Source organism: Acinonyx jubatus, chromosome A1, assembly GCF_027475565.1.
Source record: "Acinonyx jubatus isolate Ajub_Pintada_27869175 chromosome A1, VMU_Ajub_asm_v1.0, whole genome shotgun sequence".
NCBI classification, from domain to species: domain Eukaryota; kingdom Metazoa; phylum Chordata; class Mammalia; order Carnivora; family Felidae; genus Acinonyx; species Acinonyx jubatus.
Genome location: NC_069380.1, coordinates 161,367,159 through 161,392,158, shown reverse-complemented (window position 1 = coordinate 161,392,158; position 25,000 = coordinate 161,367,159). Strand labels below are relative to the sequence as shown.

General features: G+C 37.0%; 1 protein-coding gene across 14 annotated transcripts in view; it reads right to left on the bottom strand.

Moving 5' to 3' along the window:
* The window catches only part of PAM (peptidylglycine alpha-amidating monooxygenase), a 283,688-nt gene that overhangs the window by 98,637 nt on the left and 160,051 nt on the right, over window positions 1–25,000 (bottom strand). For all 14 annotated transcript variants that reach the window (XM_027037064.2, XM_027037072.2, XM_027037091.2 and 11 more), the window contains 3 exons: window positions 15,588–15,675; window positions 4,821–4,906; window positions 3,348–3,431 (listed from right to left, as the gene is read on the bottom strand). In XM_027037064.2, the coding sequence (XP_026892865.1) occupies window positions 3,348–3,431; window positions 4,821–4,906; window positions 15,588–15,675 (258 nt within the window). The remainder of the gene's footprint in view (window positions 1–3,347; window positions 3,432–4,820; window positions 4,907–15,587; window positions 15,676–25,000) is intronic.

The following is a 25,000-nucleotide window of genomic DNA, read 5'->3' as shown; positions in this document are numbered from 1 at the left end:
AATACTCACACCCTGAAGCTGAACATTTTCCTATTTTTCAGGGGTGCAGTAACTTCCTTGTAGTGTTAGTCTGCTTTTGAGTATAATTTCTATACTCAAAAATATCATAAACGGTTTCAACATAATTAGGTTCAAATCCTGACCAACACCAATATGACGATATATGTGTGTATGTGCACATATGTGATTTTTCATCACTAGAAGATAAGATGATATAATTATTTTCTACTTCTAGGTATATCTAGATATAAGTGTGTCATCAGAACATAAAAATTTTATATAGTATAAATCACTCCTTATAGGAAATCAGGCATATAGAGGAGATTTATACTGATGCTTTTTGTCAGAAGGGTATGACTGAGAATACAGCATGCTAACTGGTAGGTATTGACAGACTTAACATATTACTTCTACTTGTGGAATTTTAAAAACTTTAAGATAATGTTATAACACTTTCAAGGAAAAAAAATAATCACACAATCCTGTCTTTCATGCTTATTGACTATTTTCTTTTTTTTTTCCTTGTTCCTTATAATACTTGGAAACATGCAAGCCTACTTATGGTTTTATGTGGTCTCTAAACATTTTTATGATTTATTATTTTTGTTATTATACCATTTATTTAACTAGTCCCCTATTATTAGGGACATTTGTTAACTTTCCAGTTTTTCATATTAATAGTTAATGGAGCAGAAACAACCATGGGTAGGTAGCTCATTTAAAAACAACAACTCTTTTTAGGATAAGAGCCTTGAGCAAGATTTTACTGTTCTATATAAAATGTATATAATATGATAATGTTGCTTTCCAAAACAGTGCACTAATTCAAAAAGCTCCCCAAACTGTATCACCAGATTAGTCCAAACCCTGGCAGTCCTGGGTTTTATAATTCAATCTCCACACACCCCCAATTTAATAAATATAAAATGCTCTCTAGTTTTAGTGAGATTTGATATTTTCCCATGTGTTTATTTATTATTCTGAGCCATGTACCCGTGTATAACTGTATTTAAGGCTACTAAAAAAATTACATGGTGAAATTTTTTATTTATATTTTTATTATATTACAATAAGGCCTATGAATTATAGCACCAGTAATGCTTCTAACTCATACCTCATCTGTACCTTCTTTTAGGAAAATTGTTCTCAAAAAGGTGGAAAATGAAAAATTAGTATAAAAATTTCTGATCAGTCTCTTACAGTAAAGAATAACTATATATTTACATATTAAATATTGGAACTTTTATTATTTGTTTAATGTTTATTTATTTTTGAGAGAGAGGCAAAGTTAAAGCAGGGGAGAGGCGGAGAGAGGGGGAGACACGGAATCTAAAGCAGGCTCCAGGCTCCGAGCTGTCAGCACAGAGAGTGATGTGGGGCTCAAACCCACAAACCGAACCGTGAGGTCAAGACCTGAGCCAAAGTCAGATGCTTAACCAACTAGGACGCCCAGGCACCCCTAAATATCAAAACTTAAATTATCCCTACATTAAACATAAATTATAAAACAAAATTAATTCCTCACCAGTAAGAACTTAATATATATTATGACAGTAACATAGCTTAAAAACTAGTCCATATCATCCATCTTGCCTAGGGTATCATTGTGGTATCTGTTAGCATGTACTATAAAGCTAAGAGGAATTAGATTGAAAAGTGAAGTCCAGGGCTCTACAGAGGGACCAAGAGTCGGAGTGGGGGAGCGTGTGTAGGTATGACCGGATACCTTAGTTGTGGGAACAGGGAAAGCCTTCCTTGCCTTCTTGGGAAAATTATTGTCAGGTCAGTGCTTTGGAAGTCAGCAGTGGTGGCATCTGCCTGTTCCACTGACACCCACACAGTCAATTTTTAGAAGAGATAAGTTCTGTCGTTGCTCAAACACATTTATTTCATTGTTTTCAACAGAATCCTCTGTCAACACTACAGTTAACAACTTAAGGTTTTAGGTTCTGTTCCAAAAACGGAAAGCTATTTGCATACTATACCTCAAAGTATATTTTTAATAGAAAAACAAGTTTCATTTGGAAGGCAGGTTCATGGGCTGGTCCACAGGAGGTTGTTTAATGGATAATATGTCTGACTGCAATGTTAGCTCTAATTGAAAAATTATATACAATTTTTCTAACATTTGTTCCCAGAGAAAGACCGCATTTACTGTCCCCATCCTGAATACTGGGAATCTATGGAAACTATCACCACACGAGGCACTCTCAGCAAAGGCCCCAGAGGATAATTCATAGGCAGAGATGGACATGTACTTCAAGACTTAGTTACTGGATAGAAAGCTAATGTGTCTGGAGAGGAAAATGTATCAGGTTAGTTAGCAGAAATATAACGTTAAATTAGAAAACTTGGGGCAATATGTGTAAGTCAGCAAGACATAGTGGAAAAGCTGATAAGCCAAGGAGAAGATTCCTTAATATTTACACTCCCGTGAACACTGAAGTGTGAACCTGGAAGGCAGTTGGAGTTTGACTAAATGTAGCAGAAGGAATAACAAGTACCAGTCTCTGTTGCCTTGGGAACAGGGCCCCTTCCTCATGTTAATGATTCTATAATAAGAAAAGGAGAGTTTAAATGAAGTACATAGTACAAACTTCCAGTTATAAAGTCATGGGGATTAATGTACAGCATAGGGAATATAGTCAATAATATTGTAATGACTTTGTATGGTGACAGATGGTAACTAGACTTATCATGGGGATCGTTTCATAATGTATAAAAATATTGAAACACTGTGATGAACACCTGAAACTAATCGGATATTGTATGTCAATTATACTTCAATTAAAAAAATGAAGTGCATCGTAATCATGGGCAGACCAATGAGTGTCTAGGGGGGTGTTCAGCAGTGTCAGAAGAGTGGGTGGGGTCTGTGCATTACTGCAGTGGATGATGGATGAGTTCATGAAGTGGCAAGTGTAGATTACAGAGAAAGCACTGACATGAGCCCTAGAGTCTGAGAACCTCCCTGATACTGCAAAGTATGGTGACTCACTCAATGGCTTGCCTCTAGCAATGGAAATAAATTGCTAGTCCCTATTCTTCTGACGATACTGCTTGCAAGGAGAGGATAGATAAGACAATACATTGGAAAGCAAAAGAACTATGAAGTCAGCATAAGAGAAAGAAGCATAGCAGAATAGTAGAATGTATAAGATGGCATCATTTCCAAAATAAAAGTCATTGCTTCAATCGTCTCAAATTAAAGGAAACAAAAGCAGTTTTTTTTCCCAATGAGCAGAGAGTGTGATCAATAGTTTGTACATACATTTTAAGTTTTTGTATGTATTCTATATATTTATAGTATTGAAAGTTGTGCTTAGTTCCAAAATTTAAAAACTTACCTCTAAAAGCACTAATATCCCCATAGTGTACTTGTAGTACAAAGTATTTACTTCCAGTCTCTCCTCCGACTCTGAATCCAACTCCTAAAGATTTATAAAGATGATAAATTAATATTTTAGAGATAAAAGTCTAAAATGGAACTAATCTCAGGTTGCTTATCTATGAAATCCAAATGGAAATAAAATAGCATATAACATGAAATTATGTTATATGAAAAAGGAAATGAACCAGGCATTCACTGAAAATTTCTAATATAATCTATCATTCCTTCTACAGGCTCTGATAGGTTTCTATCCATACTTCCCATTTCAGAACCAGAGTAAACACATACACTTTAAGAGAAGAATTTACTCATTTTGAAAGAAATAATGAAACAAAATTCTGCCATTATTGAGTACATAACAGACATACATAAACCCACTTTCATTTTGTTTTGAATATATTCACATACATTTTTATTTTCTGACTGAATATAGAAAACAGACTTCTTAAAAATATCTCAGGGGAAATGCTTTTATTCCCATATGAAAACAGGTATCTGTGGAAAGGTCATTGAGGAAATCAGTTATCAATTAGATTACAAAGTCCAGTGTGTCAATAAGTGCTTGGAATCTGAAGGGTTCCTAATGGTCTTACTATTAATAGAGTTTCCTAGGAAGCTTTTTAAAAATCTACAGAGAAAATATTTACAGGTGGAGAAAAAAAATTTTTTTATCTGCTCAACCAATGGATCTTTAAAATGTCAACAAATCTGTAACAGCCTTCCCCCAGCCCCCATTAGTTTGCAAACGTGTTTGGTAGCAGCTGCCTGGTAAACTATGGAGAGGATTCAGAAGCTCATTTGAAGCAAAGCAAAAGAGGTATCAGTTAGAGCTGGCAAAGTTAGGGAGGCAAGAGAGAAACAGGTGTATAAGACACCATCCCTGAAGCATGGCAGACATATTCTGTTAGAAAACTGCACATTCCCTTTGACATTAAGAAACATCAAGGTAATAGAAGAGAGCCTGATAATTCATTCACACATTGGTAGTGATGAGCAATTTAGAGTGAAGACAGAAAGCCAGTTGAGGTTTGGTATTACATTAAAAACCCAGGTTCCAAGACTATTTTTTTTTAATCTGTTTGCTGAAACAGCAATTTATTTAATTCCTAGCTCTCTTGGCTTCTGAAATGCTCCTGCTGTGAGGAACCAATGTGCTGTAGGCCAAAGGTGGCTTGAGGTATTCTAGGGTATTTTCTAATTCTATCCAAGCTGTTGTGCTGCACAAGTTATACCAGAGAGAGGCAGAGAAAGAGCAACTACTTAAATGAAACCTTTTCAATACAAAGCAGGTAATACAGATATTTTTTTAGTGTGAAATTGCAAAATGGAACACTGTCAACAACTGTGGAAAGAACATATAATAAAAAGTACTTTGGAGTCAGAAATTAAGCAGCTTTATAGAAGACTATGCAAGAGGCCTCAGATATACCTTTGGGGAGTCTGGTAGGGGGAGCATTTCTTGCCCAGGCATATAGAATATTGGCTTTATCTGTACAGGTTCCTTCATCACAAAACCTGAAGAAGAAAAAAAAAAGTAGCCATAAATGAAGATTCGAGTAGCAAAATGCATAAAAAATCTCCACCAAGGAGGGCAGAGAGGTTAAGGGGAAGGCATTTGAAAACACAGTAAAATACGTCATTGTATCATGATTGTAGTCATACCAGCTCTAAGATCTTAACAAAGACTAAACAATAATTTTACATGTAAAAAAAGTAAACACAAAGGGAGATTTGTCTGTGTGTTGCGCGATATGAAACGATCCTGTGAAGATGATATACAATTTATAATGTGGTATGTTCCTGTGTGGAATGTACTCTGTGTAAATTGGGTAGGAACGTAAGCATCACACAGAGAATGCATATAAACCAAAGCTAACACTGTTACTTTGGAAGTTGACTAAACCAAATGTCATACACATGTCCCCTTTGGGGATCAGCATCGTCAATATGTCTTTGGCCACGGCAAGAAACAGTAGTACCCAGTGCCTACTCTCAGCAGAGGGAGCAGTACAAGTATATCCCATTAAGATGTTCCTGGTGTTATACATATGTGACTTTTTTCTTAAGTTTATGAATACTGGTTGTGCCATTTAGAAGTTGTTTCATGTTGAGCAAGTCACTTGATCTAGTGAGCCTCAGTTTTCTCTCTGGAAAAACAGGGTTAGTTATACTTACCTCAGGGTTATTCCATAAATCAAATGAGATATAAATAAAAGCACTTTATAAACCTCAAAGCACTATACTAGGGCAATGCATTATTTAATAAAACATTCACTTTATCTACAGACTCATTATTGAGAGGCAGTGTTGTGTGGTGACAGGAGCCCAGGCAGAAAGACGTATCTGGAGTTGAACCTCCCCCCTCATACAGACTGGGCATGTCTGTAAACCCTCCCGGGCCTGGTTCCTGTATGGAAACTTCTCTGATTGGGCTGTGGCGGCGATGTGGGTAAGACACTCACTATGGTAACTGGCACATTGGAATCTACATCGGTAGATCCAATTTCATAAGCGAAAAGCTGTCTGATTACAAGCCACACATTTTTTTCCCATTACACTGTATCTCTTAGTTTGTTCCATTCTAAGAATTGGATTTGTTCAAAACACCATTTGGTGATATTTTTAAGTGCCTTTCCATATTTGTGTTTTGGGAAACTGGCACCAAGCAAGGTCAGGTCAGGAGTTTGGGCAGACTTGAAAGGTTTCAGGACTAGCAATGAGAAGGACAGAGACAGCTTCTTGGGCAGGACATTGGCTCACATGGTAGAAAATGGGCAGTACCCATGGGCTGGGAGAGAAATGAAGGCAGACCGTGGTAGCTTTCTAAACAGGTTAGGAACTGAGGCTTGGGGAGGACCTGGGGGAGGCTTGAGGAGGACCTGGGACAACACCCAGGTCACAGATAAGAAAATCACTGGTAAAATGTACCTTCACACTCAGAGGCACAGACATGTCCCTGCTTATAGACAGAAATGGGTGGGAGAAAAGGCAGTAAGTGCAGACAGTTGTTATCCATCTGGATAAATGATTGAGGGACTGGGAACCAGGAGGTCCCCATAAGGTTATATTTAACAAATGTTTTGCTTCTCTCAATCAGGCTGTAGAAAGAAACTGGTTAGTGTGCAGTGTAAAATACATCAACCTGTGGTTTCTTAGTGTTCACTGTCAAGAACAATATATTTATGATGAAGGATTATTATCCTGTGAGACTTGTGCACTGGAACATGTCTGTGACATCCTTGTGCCAACCGTACCAAAGGCACAGGGAATGGGACAGTGCCCAAAAGCAAAATTTTCCTGCTTGGACTCATGCTATTATAGTTTTAAGAAATGAGACTGTCAGATGGGATGAACTTTATATCTCACTATTGTGAGCTACTAAAATTTACAGACTCGCGTGGCAGTTTACAGAGCTTTCAACGAAGATCATAAATATACAAAAGTGCCTAACATCAACGTGATGACAGTCTTAGGTTAAACAAGATAATTGTTTCTTCTGATATGGAAGTCAATTCAGTGTATGAGTAGAGAGAACCGGAATGAAATATAACAGAGAAAACAGCTTTAGTACATTTTTCTAACATACATATTCGATTATGTCATTCACTGGCACCAAATCTTTCAAATGCTTCCTCCCAAATAACATGAAAATAAAATCCAAACATTGTAGCACAACATATTAAGACTTTTCATTATCTGGGATCTTTTATATCTCAGAAAAAAATTCCCCTTATACTCATGCCAAGTTTCTGCCAGTTTCTTTTTTATTTTAATGTATTTATTTTTGAGAGAGAGAGTGAGACAGGACACAAGTGGGGAGGGGAAGAGAGAGAGGGAGAGACAGAATCTGAAACAGACTCCAGTCTCCGAGCTGTCAACACAGAGCCAGACACGGGGCTTGAACCCACAAGCTGTCAGATCATGACCTGAGCTGAAGTCAGCTGCTTAACCAAGTGAGCCACCCAGGCACTCCAAGTTCCTGCCAGTTTGTAAAGTCTCTCTTCTGTACTATTCCCTTTGCCTGGAAAACCCCTTCCCCAAATCTCTGCCTGACAAACCTGTACTGACTTTCTCCTTCAAGATTCCCTCTAGGCTTTCTCCTCGGGGAAGTTTCTCTGGTCCCTATCCAGGCCAACTTGTACTTGTTAACCATAGTGTTCATCTTAAGTATCAACTTACTAATCCTGTGCATACTTAGTGATTTAAGGTCATAAACTCCCAGCACCTGCATACCTGCCTGTCACTGAGTCAATATCCAAGAAGTGTTTGGTGAAGTTGCCTTCCAAGTATGTTTTTAACTTTTCATATATGAACACTTAAAAAAATCTGAACTGACCTTAATTTTATTGTACTTTCAAATATAAAAATTTTTTTTTAATTTACTTAAAAAGTTTTAACTAAAACATTAAATAATGATAAATCTGAATTATTGCCTGGCGTTTTATACAAATCAGCTTTCACAAGAAGAATACAACGAGGTTATGCTTTACAGCTGATTAAACTCAGAGAGTTTAACTTCCAAAGGTCACGTATTCAAGCCCTGATTCAAAGCTCTGCCTGTCACACTCCCTTCTGTCTCAATTCATGAGATTGATGTACAGGCAGAAAATTATATTCTATGAAGATAAGCTTCGATGACTACACTACTCTCATATCTGAACTAAGCTGCAATGTATGTACACAATTCTAAAACAAAATTCTAGATAAAATAAGTTGTCCTCACTTATTCACAAGAAGACAATGATTTTACATTTTCTTTCTTTCTTTTTTTAATATTTACTTTTGAGAGACAGAGCATGAGTGGGGGAGGGGCAGAGACAGGATCAGAGGATCCAAAACAGGCTCCCTGCTGACAGCAGACAGCCAGATGCAGGGCTAGAACTCACAAACCACCTGAGCTGAAGTCGGACCCTCAAATGACTGAGCCACCCAAGTGCTCCAGACATTTCATTTTCTTCTGAGCTCTGGTAAAAGTAGAGCTCCAAAAGCAAACCTTGATTTTTTTAAGTCCTGTTTTATAATTTTTAAGAAATTTATTAAACTCAAGACTGAGTAAAGAATGACTCACTGGAAGGCACTGGGATATTCAAACTAATCCTAAAACTTAATATGTGAGAGGACTAGGTAGAGAGGAAAAATAAGAAAGCCAAGAGAAATGGGTTCTAGAACAGATGATACAATGGCAAACGGGTGGCAAAAGCATTTAATTAAAATCCCTGCAATCTTTTCATTTTCAGATTTCCATTTTCCCTTTTAAGTGAAAAATAACATCATATTTTCTCCACATAAGGTGACCACCAGGATAAAGACGGTATTGTGTATTTTGGCTTTTCAAAGAGTACTGTAAAAACAGAGAGGATTTTTACTATTCTTATTAATAAGAAAAGTCTTCAGGCTAGGAGGCAATGTAACCCTTGATCAATGGCTGTTGTAATTTCAGGCTTCATCAATTGGGTTTCTTATTCTTATAAATCTAGCAGCTTCTCCTAAAGGCTCCTCCAGATTAAGGCTGTTAATTGTGAAAAGATTCACACAGTTCCCTTGTGGTTTCTTAGTCGTCATAGTAAAAATGATGAGAATTAACTTTTGAAAAGAAAACTATTCTGGATTCCTGGACCGTTGCTTTAGAACCTTTTCACCTCTAATCCATGGGGAAACCATTCAGATGGCATGAATATTTTCAGACTATGCCAAGCACTGAAAAATGCTAACCTGTCATTTCGAATTATCCAAATAAAGCATGATTGACTGTTAAAGTACTCTCTAGTTGTATCAGTTAAAGGCTATTTAAAATCCAAGGTTACTCAGGGAAGATCAGATCTGACAAGTCATTTCTTCTTTGTCTAAAAAAAAATTTTTTTAAATAAAATTGTCATGCCTTCAAGTTAAGTCTATATAGCCTTAAATTCCAATTTTAATAAATTAAATATCAGGGCCACTGAAAAACTAATCCAAAGTTAGAATGTTTCTTTAAGAAACACAATATATAATCAACAGCACATGTGGAATGTCTTTATCATTCAAAACTGCATCCTGAATAATCAGATATTCAAATTTCATTAACTGCTCTATAAACCCATAGACAATTATTTCCCAATTCAGACAAATCCTATGTGAATATCAGTGCAATGGGTAGGCAATAGGTATTGCTAATAACACAGTAATTAGAAAGATACTTAATGGAAAAGCTAAATAAAAGTGGTGATTTAAAGTGGCCTGATAAATAGCCCCACAATACCCACACTCCCACCTTCCGAGCAAGATTAAAGAAGCCATAAGTTCCATAAAAAAAAGAGGGTGGGTTTGTTTTGTTCACACCAAACTTTCAGTGCCTAACAAAGTACTTGGCACATAGTGAATGGTTAATAAATATTAATAAACGAATGAGGATAACAACTACCATTTATTAAGGACCTCTACGAACCAGGCACCGCGCCAAACACATTATTTACATTCCTTTACTTATACTTCATGATGACCCAATCAGGTGGGATTAGTAGTCTCATTTTACAGATAAGGAAACAGATGAACACAGGTTAAATAATTTGACCAATGTTTATTACTACTGGCTCTAAACTAGGTGTTACAGCACTATGCTTCGTCTTGCCAAGAAAGAACCATATTCAAAGTTATGTAATTTTTGTTTCCGTTGGAACTGTCCAAATGGTTATAATCATGCCATTGTATATTATGAAAGTTTACACTAGTCAACTAAGAACTGGTCAGTTGCTAAGGAACTCCTATCAACACCTCTAATCCAGGCACCTACAAATTAGCCAAGGAATAGGTTCACTGGTAACTAGAAGTAAGAATAAGTACCAAGTGTATTTTATATAAACAAAGATCCCTTATGCTACCCTGATATGCGCTATCATATGAATCTATTACATTACAATAGAAAAAGAAAATGGATACAATTAATTTTAGCCTAGTAGAAATTTATGTCTAAAATTTGCTACTACACTCAAAGACACACTTTGTGTCCTCATGGCTTAGAATGAGGAACAGCGCAGTTTTTGGAGATTGTGTTATTTTTATTTCTACTGACGAGGATGTTATGTACGTTTAGCTTTACAAGTTTCTTTACAGCAGAAGAAACAAAGAAGAGACTGCAGAACATACACTGTGCACGGATGACAGATAGCCAGGATATGGAGAGGGTGCATAAAGGCAGTGTATGCGAATGCCACTCCCTACCAAAGAATCATTAGCATCATGAGGGAGGCAACAAAACTGTAGACGTATCCGGAAAGTACTAGCACCCTAAAAAAAACAGTCATTTAAATGAGTAACCAAGCAGGGTGTCTCACATACTGGCTCCTCCCTCTCTCTCTCTCTCTCTCTCTCTCTCTCTCTCTCTCTCTCTCTCTCTCTCCTCCTCTAGATATATATATTTGTATGTTTTAGCTACTTTTCTCTTTCACCACATCAGCATCTGTAACCCTGTGGAGACAGTGGCATTTAAAAAGACACAGCAGGTGGTTAATAAATAGAAGCAGTTGAAAAGGGACTGAAGCTGAAGCCTCATAGGATGGTAAAGCACTACTACTTTAGCTTGAGAAGGATTCCAAGTTAGAACAGCTGGAAACAGCCTCATTTAACCAGCTGGGATTCTTCTTTTCAAAAAAGATCAAACAACCCTGTAGAAGCCATCTTTGATTTGTAAAAAGTACTTGGTCATAAGCATCATTAGAAATAGTTTTTAAATCAAATATTAATTGCTAAGACTAAACATAATGACTTTAGTTATGTATAGAAGATGACGCCTAAGTACAAGGCAGGATACATGAGAAGCCCATTCGCTTTAATCACCCAATATTGTGAGCACATAATCTTGCAGTTTGCAGCCATAAATTGCTTTAAACCCTAAGTCCTGTGCTCAGCAGATAAAAGTGCACAAGCCTGTACAAACTAGCATTACAAAAAGTGGTGCTCCTGAATTACCCCAAATGTCAAACAACTTGTATGAACAAAACATCATGATTTTCAAAGCCTGAAATACTCTCCATAGCCAGCCATGCATTATTTTAAAAAACTGAGAATAAAAACAGAATAAAGAAAGGTATTCATAGAATAGACAAATGTAATATTTCTAAGATCTTTAGAAATTTACCATTTTTTAGCGAGGAGCTGTAATAGATGTTTTATGTCCAAATTACCCAGTTTACTGCACCTCATTTCCTTAGTGACCCTAAAAGGCACATCTACTCACCTATGCCTCACGTGTAGCCAACAAATCTGGAGAACTTAGAACTGCTACGCTTTGAGTGAAGTCTGCAAACACCAGTGGAGTCCAACAAATCATGCTATTGCTACGCTTTGCTCCAGTCTTGGTGCTATTACTTTCTGTTGGTCCCTAGATACAGTTAACTGTCTCCTCCTCTAAGGGCCTGGGAAAGAAGGTTTGAGGGTTACATCTGACAGGTACTGCTGCCTTCTTCACAAGGGCCAGCAGCTTTTCCATCAGCTGGCCCTTGTTTGCATCCTCGAGAGGTATGTTAATTTGGAATTGAGCACCAGGCCCACTCTAACTATAAAGGGACCACCCCACAGTATATTAAAAGGTTCACATCAATGTATGCAATTTAAATGCACATGCATATAATTAACTAGACACATTAGCGGTGTGGGCTGCTAATTTGGAATGAGACACAAAAGACTGGAATATGTGTGGGGAAAAAAAACTTTAAAATTAAAATGACTACATAATGAAAACTGCTTCATGCTGTGTCTAGTATTTTCATGTAAACTTAATATAACTGTAAATATATTTTAATGAACAGAAGAAAGAGGCAATTACAAAGAGCAAAGGAGGGCAGCACAACAGTGAAATATCATCAGAATAGCTCTTTGCTTTCATATTAAAGTGCTGCCTGAAGACAGGGGATGAATTATAACTTCATAATTTCAGGGGGAAAATGTTTACTTTATTAGAGACACATACCTATTTGCCAACCTGCTGGCAATGAAAATAGAACAGTGAAGTGAAAACAGGGGGCTAATCCTAGCTAACAAACAGAAAAAAAAAAAAAAAAGAGGAAAGCTTGACATTTTGGTGCTAAAATATCCCATTAGCTTTTTCTTCTTTCACTAAAACAGCTTTGTATTTCCATAAAGGTTTTCCCAGAGTGTGAAGGAGTTCTTGATTTTCTTAAGCCTCAAAAAACATTACAGGTAGCATAACCAAAAATGTATGTGAACGTTGGGGAATGTTAATTTAACTACTGTCTGTATCTTGGAGCTGTTGAAGAATAGATTTGCAACTGTAAAATGAGTGTGATAAATTCTATGACTCAAACATTCAAGAAAAATAATGCGAGGCTTTGACACTGATAGATTTTTGTTATTAGTATTGTAATTCAGGTGGGAGGATAAGGGGCCAAGCAGTTGGAAAACATGCGCTGTTTCCATGGCTGTGCCTGTGTGGCTGTGAGGAGACAGGGTATGAGATGTTTCTGTGAAGCAACTGAAGAGTTTAGTCTGTGAAATATTCTGTGAGTGCCAATGCTTTAAAGAAGCAAGGATCTTGCCAAATATTGGGGGATAAAAAGTCTATACCATCTTTATATGGAGAATAAGACTGGATGGTGGAAGCCAGAGTCACTGGAAGAGTTTTCCTTAATGCATACCTCTTGGTTTACATTATCGAACAGATCCTAGATATATAGATTAAAAAGATCCTACTTTAAATGTTAGATGAACACTTGCGCTTGGCTCAAAGAAGATAAATACCACCATCAATTACTGTCCTTCTTGTATGGTTATAAAGTCAATCGTAACAAACCTATAGACTAAGCGGGAATGTGGTCTGCAGGGTAGATTACTAAAATCCCCTTAAAATGATATAGGTATAATGCCATTCAGAGTTCTAATTACTCAGCAGTAATGCAGTGGGAGGCCTGCTTGAGGTGAGTCAACCAGTGCACATATCTCCAACGCCTTATAATGATGACTTTCCAATCTGACTCAGCATCTGCATGCAATTTATATTCATAGAATTATGGAATTACAGAGCATAGAGGAGTTCTAGAAATGATCCAGTGGTAGTCCCTTGCTGAAATGAAGAAACAGACCAGTCCACATGAAATAAGTAATTAACCCAGGGAATCCAGCTAGTTAGTTCACTACTCTTTCGCTGTACTATGTTGCCTTTTAAGTAGTAATTTTAGCAAAATAATACATCTAGCAATTTACTCAAAATTGCCATTTTCGCTTTCATTTACATTTTTCTTCAAATTCTCTCTTTCCCGAACTTGGAAGTCTTTTGGAAAAAAAATATACGTATTTTACTAGACTTAATTTCAAATCAGTATATTTAAGAATATTAATAAATACTTCTACAGGGCCCAGATGTTTGCTCTGATATTCCCTTGATAGGAGAACAGTAAACCAGGCTTAGTTCATTGTATATAATCTTTCTCAATTGAAAGCATAACAACATCTAGTGACGTTTTGTTTTTTCCCTCATTCTCTTCTACCAAGATAAAGTTACAGCAGGTTTTAAAAGCTTATATTCCTTCCTGCCATTTTCACTAATTCCAATTCAAACTAAATTTTTCCAATTTCACAAGAAATATTTTAAAAACGTAAAATCAAAGGATGTGATTTATTGTGTAAGATTCAGAAAAAGCTGTCACAGAATAATCTTTAAAAATTTTTTTTTAACGTTTACTTATTTTTGAGACAGAGAGGGACAGAGCATGAATGGGGGAGGGGCAGAGAGAGGGAGACACAGAATCTGAAGCAGGTTCCAGGCTCTGAGCGGTCAGCACAGAGCCCAATGCGGGACTCCAACTCACAGACCGCGAGATCATGACCTGAGCCCAAGTCGGATGCTTAACCGACTGAGCCACCCAGTCGCCCCCAGAATAATCTTTTACTCCCAGAATTTTATTTACAAAAAATTATCGAAGAGCAAAAACTGGATTGCTGCTATCAAAGAGTGTTGACTGTGATTTGCTGGCTCCATTTTTATGTAAACCCAGTCATGTGAGCAGGATTCCTATGTGATATGCTCCTTTCATCAAATAACTTAAGCCTATTAACAAATGCTTTGATGGTACTTGGTCCCTGGAGATTTCCACTAATTGCCCTGTGCTTTTAACAGTTCCAAATACATATTACAGTCGTTTGTTATAAGAACGACTAGAATACAGTTGCTGTGTGCCCTGCATCAGCCTGATGAATATTAGGATGCACAGAGAAGGGTCTATCAGTCTACATGATTATGCACGGACAGGAACACAAAACAGATACTTTTTCAATGCAAAGCAAGACACACTAGTCATTCTGGACTGTGAAATACATAACAGTGATTCTGGCTATCGGTGCAAAATATGAGGCTTAAATGCATAGCTATTTTCAAAGCTCACCAATCTTCATGAACTCCAAAGAACAAAAGGGAAGGACAGATCTCAAGCCATAAATTAAGCTGTAAGCTTCTGGGGGTTAAAAATATATCTATGTATTCTATTCCACAGCATCTGCTATAGTTCTAGGACACAAGAGGCATTTAATAGATGTTTACTGATCATTTACTGATATTAAGACTCTACATAGTGATTAAAATAAATTCTAAAACTGCAACAGTTGCTCGAATAAATGGGAGGCAGCGTGGTGAAATGCTGGATTTGGAACCAGACAACCTAGGGTTCTATCCTGGTCTGACACCAACCAGCTGTGTTACCTTAAACATGATACTGATTCTCTTCAAGCTCCTTGTTTGTAAAGTGGGGACAATAGTAACTGCTCTACAAAAACTTTAGGAGAAAATGAAATGGTGTATACAGATTACCTAGCACAGTGTCTAGGATAAAAGAGTGCTCAAAGAACAGAGCCATGGTGCTCCTTGGATTAAAGCAAGATCTTAAAAAAAGTAAACACCAGAACATCCATTATCTAAATTGTCTGTCTTTTTTAAATAAGCTGTCTGTACCTTGATACACTATCTACGACAACAGACATACATTTATTAAGTCAGTGTCTAAGACTGATGGATGTGCTCCATAGCAGACTAAATAACTGATAATCAGACCATGATAACCACGTGATGCAAAAGAACAATGTTCTTTTCTGAAAAGTAAGCATTCTACCTATTTATTAATCAGTTGTAAAATACATATACAGATGCAATTTGTATTTATAAAACATACACATTTTCTACACCCCTTTTGACTATGAGCCCATTATCCCTTACCAGTAACTTCCGGTGGAAGAAGGCATATTGCATCCAAAAAGTAACATATGATGGACAGTATCCATGCTGGCACGAGGTTTAAAGTCAACTGTTAAAAGAAAATGACACATGAATGTGAATACAAGTTACACGTCTGTGCACAAATGTTCCAAGAGGCCCCATCACTCAACCATTCCAATAACTGTATAACAATGATATTATGTTGCTCCTGATTGTATAAACTATCTTATTCCTTAAGATGAGCATGATTTGACAATTTAATTTTGCAGGACAGTGGTCAACTATTACAGAACAAAAAGAGAAAAGCAATAATGTATAGGCTGCAGCTATGCATACACCCACATACTTTTTAAAGGAAGACCCCTTTTAAAGTGCTGAGAACAGTATGCGGGTACAAAATGAAAGCTCCAGGCTACGTGTTCACAACAGATTCCCTTCCAGATTTCAGTAGAGTGCTGAGTACTATAAAATACTGCACAACACCGCAGAGAAACAGAAACCACAGTGAGTGGTCAGAACATGAGCGGAAGGATTCTTAACGCAAATTTATCACCATCTTAAACCAACAGTAGACACTGGGATGTGATATGAAGAAACAGTTTACTAGAAAATAAAATAAAATTGGAAAATGTGTCTTTATGAAAGTACAGAAGAGAGAAAAATCACTGTCCTAGAGGAGCACTGTGCGCTTGTTAAAAGGATACTGAAACTTATCAAATGTCACTTCTTTATTTTTCTCCGAATAATAGTGGTTGAAAGACATTAAAGTAAACAAAAATGAGTTTGGAGATAAAACAAAGAAAAAATTAAAGATAAATTATACTGTTGTGCATGGTCAATATTCAGCATGAGCTGCCTTTTCTGGTTTGGGTTTGGCTCAGCTACTTTTGTCTGCATTCAAACTGCTGCTCTACCAACACAGTTTACCAGTCACCTTTACATAGAAACATGCTAAACAATCTAAAATGATCTTGAATCGCAGGTGTATGCAAAACTGCATATTTTGTCTTTTCTTGTCTGATAAAATAAAACATCATTTATTGTTAAAATATGTGAGTACAGGTGTATTTACAAAATAAAATATGTTCTACATCAAAGTATAGTGTCATGACTTGGAAAGCGTGGTTGGTCAGAAAACTTAACACCTAATATGAGCCATTTGACTCACAACTTTCAGGGGAAATAAAAAGTCTTCCACTTACTGCATTGAAAATAAGAATTTAAAGTCCAAAAATCCCATCATGAGATATTAATACCACCATTTAAAAACCTAACAAATGGCTGGAAAATGGACTTGCTAGAACTTAAGGCTTTGTTTTCTACCACCAAAGAATACAATAAGCCTAGGAGGTTGAAGAAGATACTTTAGAAGGAAAGAATCAATTGGAAGTTACAACAGTTCATAAATCATAGAAAATCCTACTGTTAACAAGTCTACATTTGTTACCAAGAGAAATAGAAGGAATAAGAGGGATTCTATCTCCATAGACTCACTCTCAAGTACAGGATATCCTTCCTTTCTTTCAGAATCCTCCCAGGGTATTATCCCTGGCAGAAGGGAATTTGAAAAAAGCTCTGAGGTGGGAGTAGCTGGCCTTTGTTTTTTATTCACTTAAAATTTATTTTGGTATGTGATGTAATTGTTATCTTATATTCATTTTTATGAAATGGCTTATCTCACTCTATGGACATCTAACTTTTGATCTGACTGTATCCACCTTCTACTCTCTCTCTCTTTTTCAATATCCCTCTGTCAATACACAAGGGGTTTGACAAACAAGAAGATAACTCCTCTGTTTTTTCAGAACCTATGTAGATGATCATATGGTTCTCATCCCCCTTAACTTCTTTTACTATGGGTGGATTATATTAGATTTCCAAAGTTTGAATCATTCTAGGAATTTTGATAATAAACCAACATGGCCAAATGCATTTTATGAAGAATTAAGCTGTTGGGTGCAAAGCAACACGAATTTGAAGTGTCATCTAAAAATCCAGGTGGAAATACCCAGTAGAAGATTGGACTCTTGCTCAAGAAAGAAGTCAGAGAATTACATATTTGGGAACCACTCAAAAATTGAGCCCTCAAGCCATGAGGGTGAACAAAAGGCTCAGGACAGAATTTTCAGGAAAGCTCTGAGCTGTCAGGATCTGTGTAGGAGACCCCAACAGTTTTTGTTTTTTGGTTTTTTTTTTAAATATTAAATCACTGTGTGTACTGCTGGGAAACAAGGCAAATATTATTTTTGAAAAAAAGTGGGCCATCATTAAATTTATAAAATGAGTTATTAAGCAAAAACATTTAGGGAAGGATGGAGAGGAGACCTATTGAGAGAAAAACAGATCATGAAGATATACCATCTCTTTGGCTTTTCATTAGGAAGGAAAGTCAAGTGTTTCGCCTGAGCCTCTGCTTATGCAGAGGACTAATTGTCCTTTGTAAAGGGCAAAAATTATTCAAAGTATAACATCTCTGCCCCTTTTCTGATTTTCTTCTCCTTCTGACATACTGCTTTAAGAACCACTTATTTGCTCCACATTGAAAGCTTACCAGATTAGTGTTTAATTTTAGTTTCTATAATTAGAAACAAATCAATATCTTTAAGAGGTAGTTAACAGAACATTCCTCAGAGTTCCCTCTCATAGAAACTTACTCTCGTGACTCATGCATTCTTCCAGAAATGCAAGATCTCATTTGAATGCTAAGTAAATTACTGGTATAGAGTTGTATATAACCATCTTTTTCACATCCTAAAGAAAGAGTATAATATCAAAGTATTTATATGATTATAGTTCAAAGTACAATTCATTGCAAGTTGAAATGAAAAGTACTGCCAGCAAAAGGAATGTCATATCAAAATGTAAATCTAAAACAAACAGTAGGTGCCATAAAATAAAGCAGGCCTTGGACACTTTCTTTGAAGGGCCTGCTGCCAATGGTGGGGGGTCAACTGGGAAAAGATTATGCTGACAGGTTCATTACCTGGGTTTGCTCCATTCCTACTTATTATTCCTAGCTTTGCAAAACAAGATCCCACCCCTAGTGAATAAGAATGAGGTCTGTTGGGCACAAGATACACATATGACCATGCTGGAGATTTCAACACTACACAAAAAGAATATGGGAAAATATTTTCAAATCACATCTTAAAAGAAGTTCTCCCTTCTTTCTCTCTCTCCCATCATACGCCAAAGAAGTACAGGATCCAAGGGGAAGGGAGCCAGAGGATAATTACGACAACTAACAGGCAGAATAAACAAAGGCAGCCTTGGGATGGCCACAAACAGGCAGAAGCACAGCCTTGTGAGAATGCAAGGGAATATTCCATAAGATTAAAAAGTGCCACCGACTCTTCTAACTCAATAATAAGATGGCAGTTACTTAAGTGAAAATGGAACTTCAGTCTCAATGGGTGTTAGTTCAGACTGCCTGATGTATAAGATCAGAGAGCAGTTTACAGGCAAGCAAGTGTGAGCAAGTCCTGGGAATCAAATATTTCTGAAGGACTAAGACTCCAGAAATAGTAACTCACGCACATTAATTAAAGGAAATGCAATGGCTCTGAAAGTGCACAGGGTGGAGGACTTCTCAAAGGTTAATGTCATCTGCAATGAAAGACTTGAGAGGATGCGTGTGGGCGACGTACTTAGCAGAGACAGTGAGGTCTATTTTCTGGCGTTCTAAGCAAAATTTGTTCTAACTGCATGAGGTTGTTTGAAATTTATGGCTTCTTTTAACGCACATCAGACACAAATCAGGACCATAAAATTCTCTAAGAATGTGACCTAGGATGGAATTTCATTTAGCACTTGGCTTTCTCTCCGTTTTTCCTTTCCAAGTTGATATCCAGGTCTGCATATCAAATGTTGATGTATCTGCCAGACGTGGGACATGGAAAGATTTTGAAGAACCCACATAGCCAAGTATAGGAACTAGAGACTTAGGAGATATCCATGCACAATCAACCCTAAATTACCACTGAGTATAAGAGGTACACCCCTCTCAGCTAAAGATATGCCATAGAGGAATACTATAGACCACCAATAATTAACCTATCAAATAAAAAAGAACTGACTTTTAAATGCAAGTTTGGATCTTCAGAATTCAGGCATTCTGGAATTATTGCCCATATGTATCATTAGAGATCATTATTGTTCTCTTTATTTCCTTTTTCCTCCCAGTGGAATCATATTATACATAGTAAATGGTTTCTTTCCTATGCTGTGGGTATTTTTACGTGTTACTAAACAATTTTTGTCAATGATACTTTTTATCTAATAGTGTGCATTAGAATTATGCTATGCAGTTCATTAAAAGTAGAGATGCTCAGAGTTAATCCTGGGTCAGCCCTACCCCTCCCCCCATCAATATCTCATTTAAATCTCAGAGGTCATTCCAGGCATGTGTGCATTTGAAAAGTTTCACAGGTGATTCACAGGTGATTCTGACCCCAGTCGATATTTTTAGTGCCTGAATATATATATTATATAAGCATGCTTAGAGTTTGGTTAACTCATCTTAGTTAACGTGGACTGTGTTACTCTCTTAAAGGCACAGAGCAAACAGTAAGAACAAAGTTTCTTTTAAAATAAACTTATAAAGAAAATTTTTCTGGAAATAATTAGCTGATCCCTCAAAATCAGTGTGTTAAAAGAGATCACTGGAACTCTGCAGTACATCGTACAGCTTCAGCTATATCACCTGAAGTCATTTTAAGGCCGAGGTCTGAAGCAGGCACACAAATGGAGCCTCTGGTGATTACAGTCATGTCTGTGTAGTGTCAGTCTTCTACTACTGTTAGTGTTTCCAGTCATATTCAGTATGGAGACTAGAGACATGTAAGGTTTAAGACATAATAATGTAAAAGAGCTGTTAAAATTTTTAAAAAATGATAGGCCCCAAATCTTAATATCCCTTCCATAAACATTTCTTTGTTTCCCAAAAAATAAAGATTATATATCAAAATCCACTGCAACTGAAGATAAGGCTGTAAACTATCATGAAAGTGTAGGATATGATCACCCTTAATGTTCATAATCTTGCAGCTGGGTCAGAAAGGTTCAGATAAATGTAGAGCTCATAGCAGTACAAACCATTTAGCAGCATGTTAAAAACCCACAGCAATCACATATTATCTTCCACCAGCTTCCTCCAAAACTGTAAAGCAATTCTATACCAAAATAAAGACATTTTGCTTGAATGTTTTTAAATCAGAATGTTTAATAGATAAATTGTTGTTAACCCTCACTAGCATGGACAATGATGTGCACTTCAGAAAGAATCCCTAATGTGGTTTATGAGGACGTTAAGCTGCTGCTGCCAAATTAAGCAAGAAATAAGACACCTGAGCAAGCCTTTAAACTGAACATGAATTTAAAATGAAATAATCCTTGCCTCCGAATAAAATAATTTAAGCACAAAAAAGATTTAGATTTCTGGATGACATACCTTTTAAAATGGAACTTTTTTGGTATATGTCAGAACCAACTGAATAATCAGTAAATAGACTTTATCAGCCAGGTTGTGCAAGCTAAAATAGTATAAGCTTCATTAATCCCGATATTTGTAACGCCATCCCTCTAGTAGTCCCCTATTAACTTCCTATGGAACAAAATCCATAGCCCCTTCTGACCAGTCTCCTGGTCCGCGACGTTTCCAACATGACAGCTCCCTACACTCACCCTGCACTCCCCTTGGACAGCCCTCTGCACCTAATAACCACCCACGACCACTAGCATTTACTGAGGGCCACCCCCTGCCAGGCTCGCTTATTGCTCACAATGACCCTATGTCTGGTCTTTTCCCCTCAAACAGATGAGCCTTGAAGAGAGACAGGCTGAGTAGCTTGTGTACAACCCTGCAGCCAGCAGGTGGTGAGGCTCACATTGTGCCCAGTGTGCTCCTTCACTGATCATACTGTTGGCCACTGGAATATTCTCCTCCCCTCTGCAGATCCAAATAGACCATCTTCCCAGATGCAGATAAAATCCTGTCTGTCTCTCACATGATGTTTTCTCTGACTAGAACAGTTCACGTTCATCTTTTTAGAGTTGGCCCCTACAGTTGTCCCTACTGAAATAGCAGAAATGGCTACTTCAGAATGACTGTCAAAATGTCATGTACCCTTCACTAATGAAGGGCATTCACACATCGAATACGATTCAGACCCGGGCTTTCTGGATTGGCCATTTTCCTGGGAGTGTCGGCAGAGGCGGGGGGGGGGGGGGGGGGGGAGGTGGTGGTGGTGGCATTTTGACATTAATGCAATAAAGCAGCAAAGTCAACATGTCAGTTAGTTTCTGGTGATCTCTAGATGTATGTAACGGAAGGCATCTTAACTCTCAGCTTTACAGAATATGATGAGATGGTTCCTACTCCTCCATCTCCCTTTGTTTTATTACTTGAAAGAACCCTGGGCATTATCAGGGGTTGTCATGTTGGAAATGTGGTATTTGGGTGACCAAACAATAGAAGACATCCTAGAAATACTCTGAGACAAGGCAGGCAGGAACATCTTTTCTTTTTTGTTTATGACCAAGCAAATCAGGTTTTATTTGCACATCAGAGACCTATAGGTGTAGCATATCTTATTTGCGCTAGCTCTCCAAGTAACTTTCACTATGATGCTAGAAAATCTTCTGAGGGTGATTGCGGGAAGATACCCAATGGTCACGTGAAGACACAGACTACAGTTTTCATGTTGGAGAAAATCCTAGAAGAGGGAAAAGAAAAGTTATGCAGGCAACTAATCAGAAGCAGAAAGGTGACAGAATGACTTCATGGGGATAGAGACTCACATGTATGTACACACACACACCTTCTATTTACTGCTGTCATGCCATAAAATGTGATTATCTGAGCACTGTATCCTACCCGACCTTGGTCTTTATAGTCTTGTAATGACCTTATGTAATGACCCATAAACATGATCAAAATTAGACTGCTCCTCTATTTTTTGAGGTAACTCAACATCACCTGAACATGTGCTTTGTTTAAGAAAGGTCACATTCAGAAATATTTAAGTCTCATGGTGCTATTCTGCAGAAGACATTGTTCTACATTCAAGAGAGAAGCCCAAGGAAAGGAAAAGCAATGAATCATTAGATTAATTTCATCTATTTCTAAATTCAATGGCTTCTACCTCATTTGTATAGTGCAATTTGATAGATAGGGACCCGCCATCATTCACTAAGGAAAAGACACATTTATTTACTGGTCATCCATGTGAGGGAAAGCAAGTGGATGAAGATGACAGTCAAATTTCTTGGCTGAGTGGGCTGCTGTCAGAGTCAATTCCTCAGAGTGTCTGTAAAACACCTTTTAGACAGCATCACAGTTCAGTGGTCAAATGCAGATTTTATCATACCTTCACCCATTCCAATCTGTGATTTCTTATTAAAACAATAAACAAAAGCAGTGCTCTAAGGAAAGCTATGATTCTGTTCAAAGTATAAAAATTATATTTATCTTCATTAGACTATTTCCCCAAACAACTACTTTAATTCACATTTACTAATTCAATGGAGACATATAAATACATCAAAGATGTTGTGCATGCTTATACATAAAAATGCTGGGCATATGCACATATAAATTCTATGACAATTGTGATGGTATCTTCTCAGAATTAAGAAATATGTTTGTCTAAAATGAGTTACATAACTAGTCACACAAGCAGAAAGCCAAAATTATGAATTATTCAAATGCAATTCTGGCTTTTAACACCATGAAGAGAGTTTGTTTTAGTCCTAATAAGCAATCTCAATTGTACTCTGCCTTTTGTGATCTTCTTTAGAAATTTGAAAAGCCAAAGGAGAAAGTTCTTTTCAGATGTTATAATATTTATATTCTTGTCTTTAGAATTCTGCCAGGCTATAATTTCTTTGAATTGGTGTCATACCTCACATCCCCATTGCCTTGCCCAATAACTAGCACACAACAGAATTTTTAAAGTCTGCTGAATGTATGAACAAGTGGCTTTTCTTAAAAAAAGAATTATTCCCTTATATTCAAATAAGAGTAAAATTTAAGGCAAAAAGGTAAAGTGTCTACTAGATGATACATTGTCTTAAAAATAGCCAAGCACAACACTTTTTTTAGTATTCAATCATGTATTGAGCAAGCAATATTGAGTCCCCACCATATTCAGTAGCACATATCCTGCTGGCCTTCAAAAATTGAAAAGGCACAGATAATGAAAGCAGAAAATATAAAATTGATAAATGTCTTAAGAAAAAAATAAAGTAGTAAATGCTTTACAAGTCTTCATTTTCAACCATATCTAATCTTATGATAAGGCATCCTGAGACCTAGAATTTGGGAGAACCCACATATTTCAATCATGGCAAAACCTTGTTTACCACTAGAAGAACTTTCACTCTGGGAATAGGGAAAAGCTATGCATGATCACCCTCCCAACATACAACCTATATATCCACTTTTCCTACTGCAAATCTTTCACCTTTGTGTATCCTGGGTTTCGCTTTGTAGGATGGTTTGAGGTTTATTTTTGTTTTTGACAAAACCGACCAGAGTGTTCCTAGTAGAGACTGAAAGGTAAGGAAATGAAAGAATTGTATTTGATGTAAGACAGAGATGTGCGATTGCTGTATTTCAGCTCTATCTATCCATTTGATAACTTCTTTCATTTCTTCCCCGATTCACTATCCTCACATCCAAATCTCTTATGACAGGGGAACACGCAGCTAGTAAAAATCTTGCTCACGTTCCTTGACCTCTCTGACCCTCCATTTCCTCTCTATAAAATGGCTTAAATATGCTTAGCTGTAAGTATATTAGTGTCTCGTGGGCCCCTGGTAAATGATGGGTGGTAATGAGCTGATTCTATGAACAAGGATGCTATACAAACTATTGCCCTCCTGTTTGATTAAATCAAAGACAGAGATGTTCCTTTGTTTCTCTAATTATAAAGTGGGGCTACCTTCAGGTTTGCCCTAAGAATTAATGAGACAATACATGCAACCTTCCCCTTACTTATTCCCTTATATGAATGATTGTTTGGTTTTCAACTTTCCAGTTCTAATTTGCTTACACCTAAACATCTGTGGTTGCTGGATTATGCAAATAGTAGTAACCACAAATCGCCTGGAGCTAGTACATTAAAGGACTCACATTGAAGATGAAACAACCCTGTTTTGAACAAGTGACAAAATCTTTAGTATTCATGCAATCCTCCCAGCCACAAAGAAAAAAATATATTGAAAATAATTATTAATCTTACAAGATCCTTTAAGGACCTTCAAACTGGGAACAGTTTAATCTGAGAAGGGAGGTGCCTAAGAAAATGCAAAACCATTTGATACCCTAGTTCTAATATAGTCCTTTATGAGTTTCCCATGAATATTTTCCTTGACTGAATATATTCACTTGTACTTCTCGATTTTAATTTATG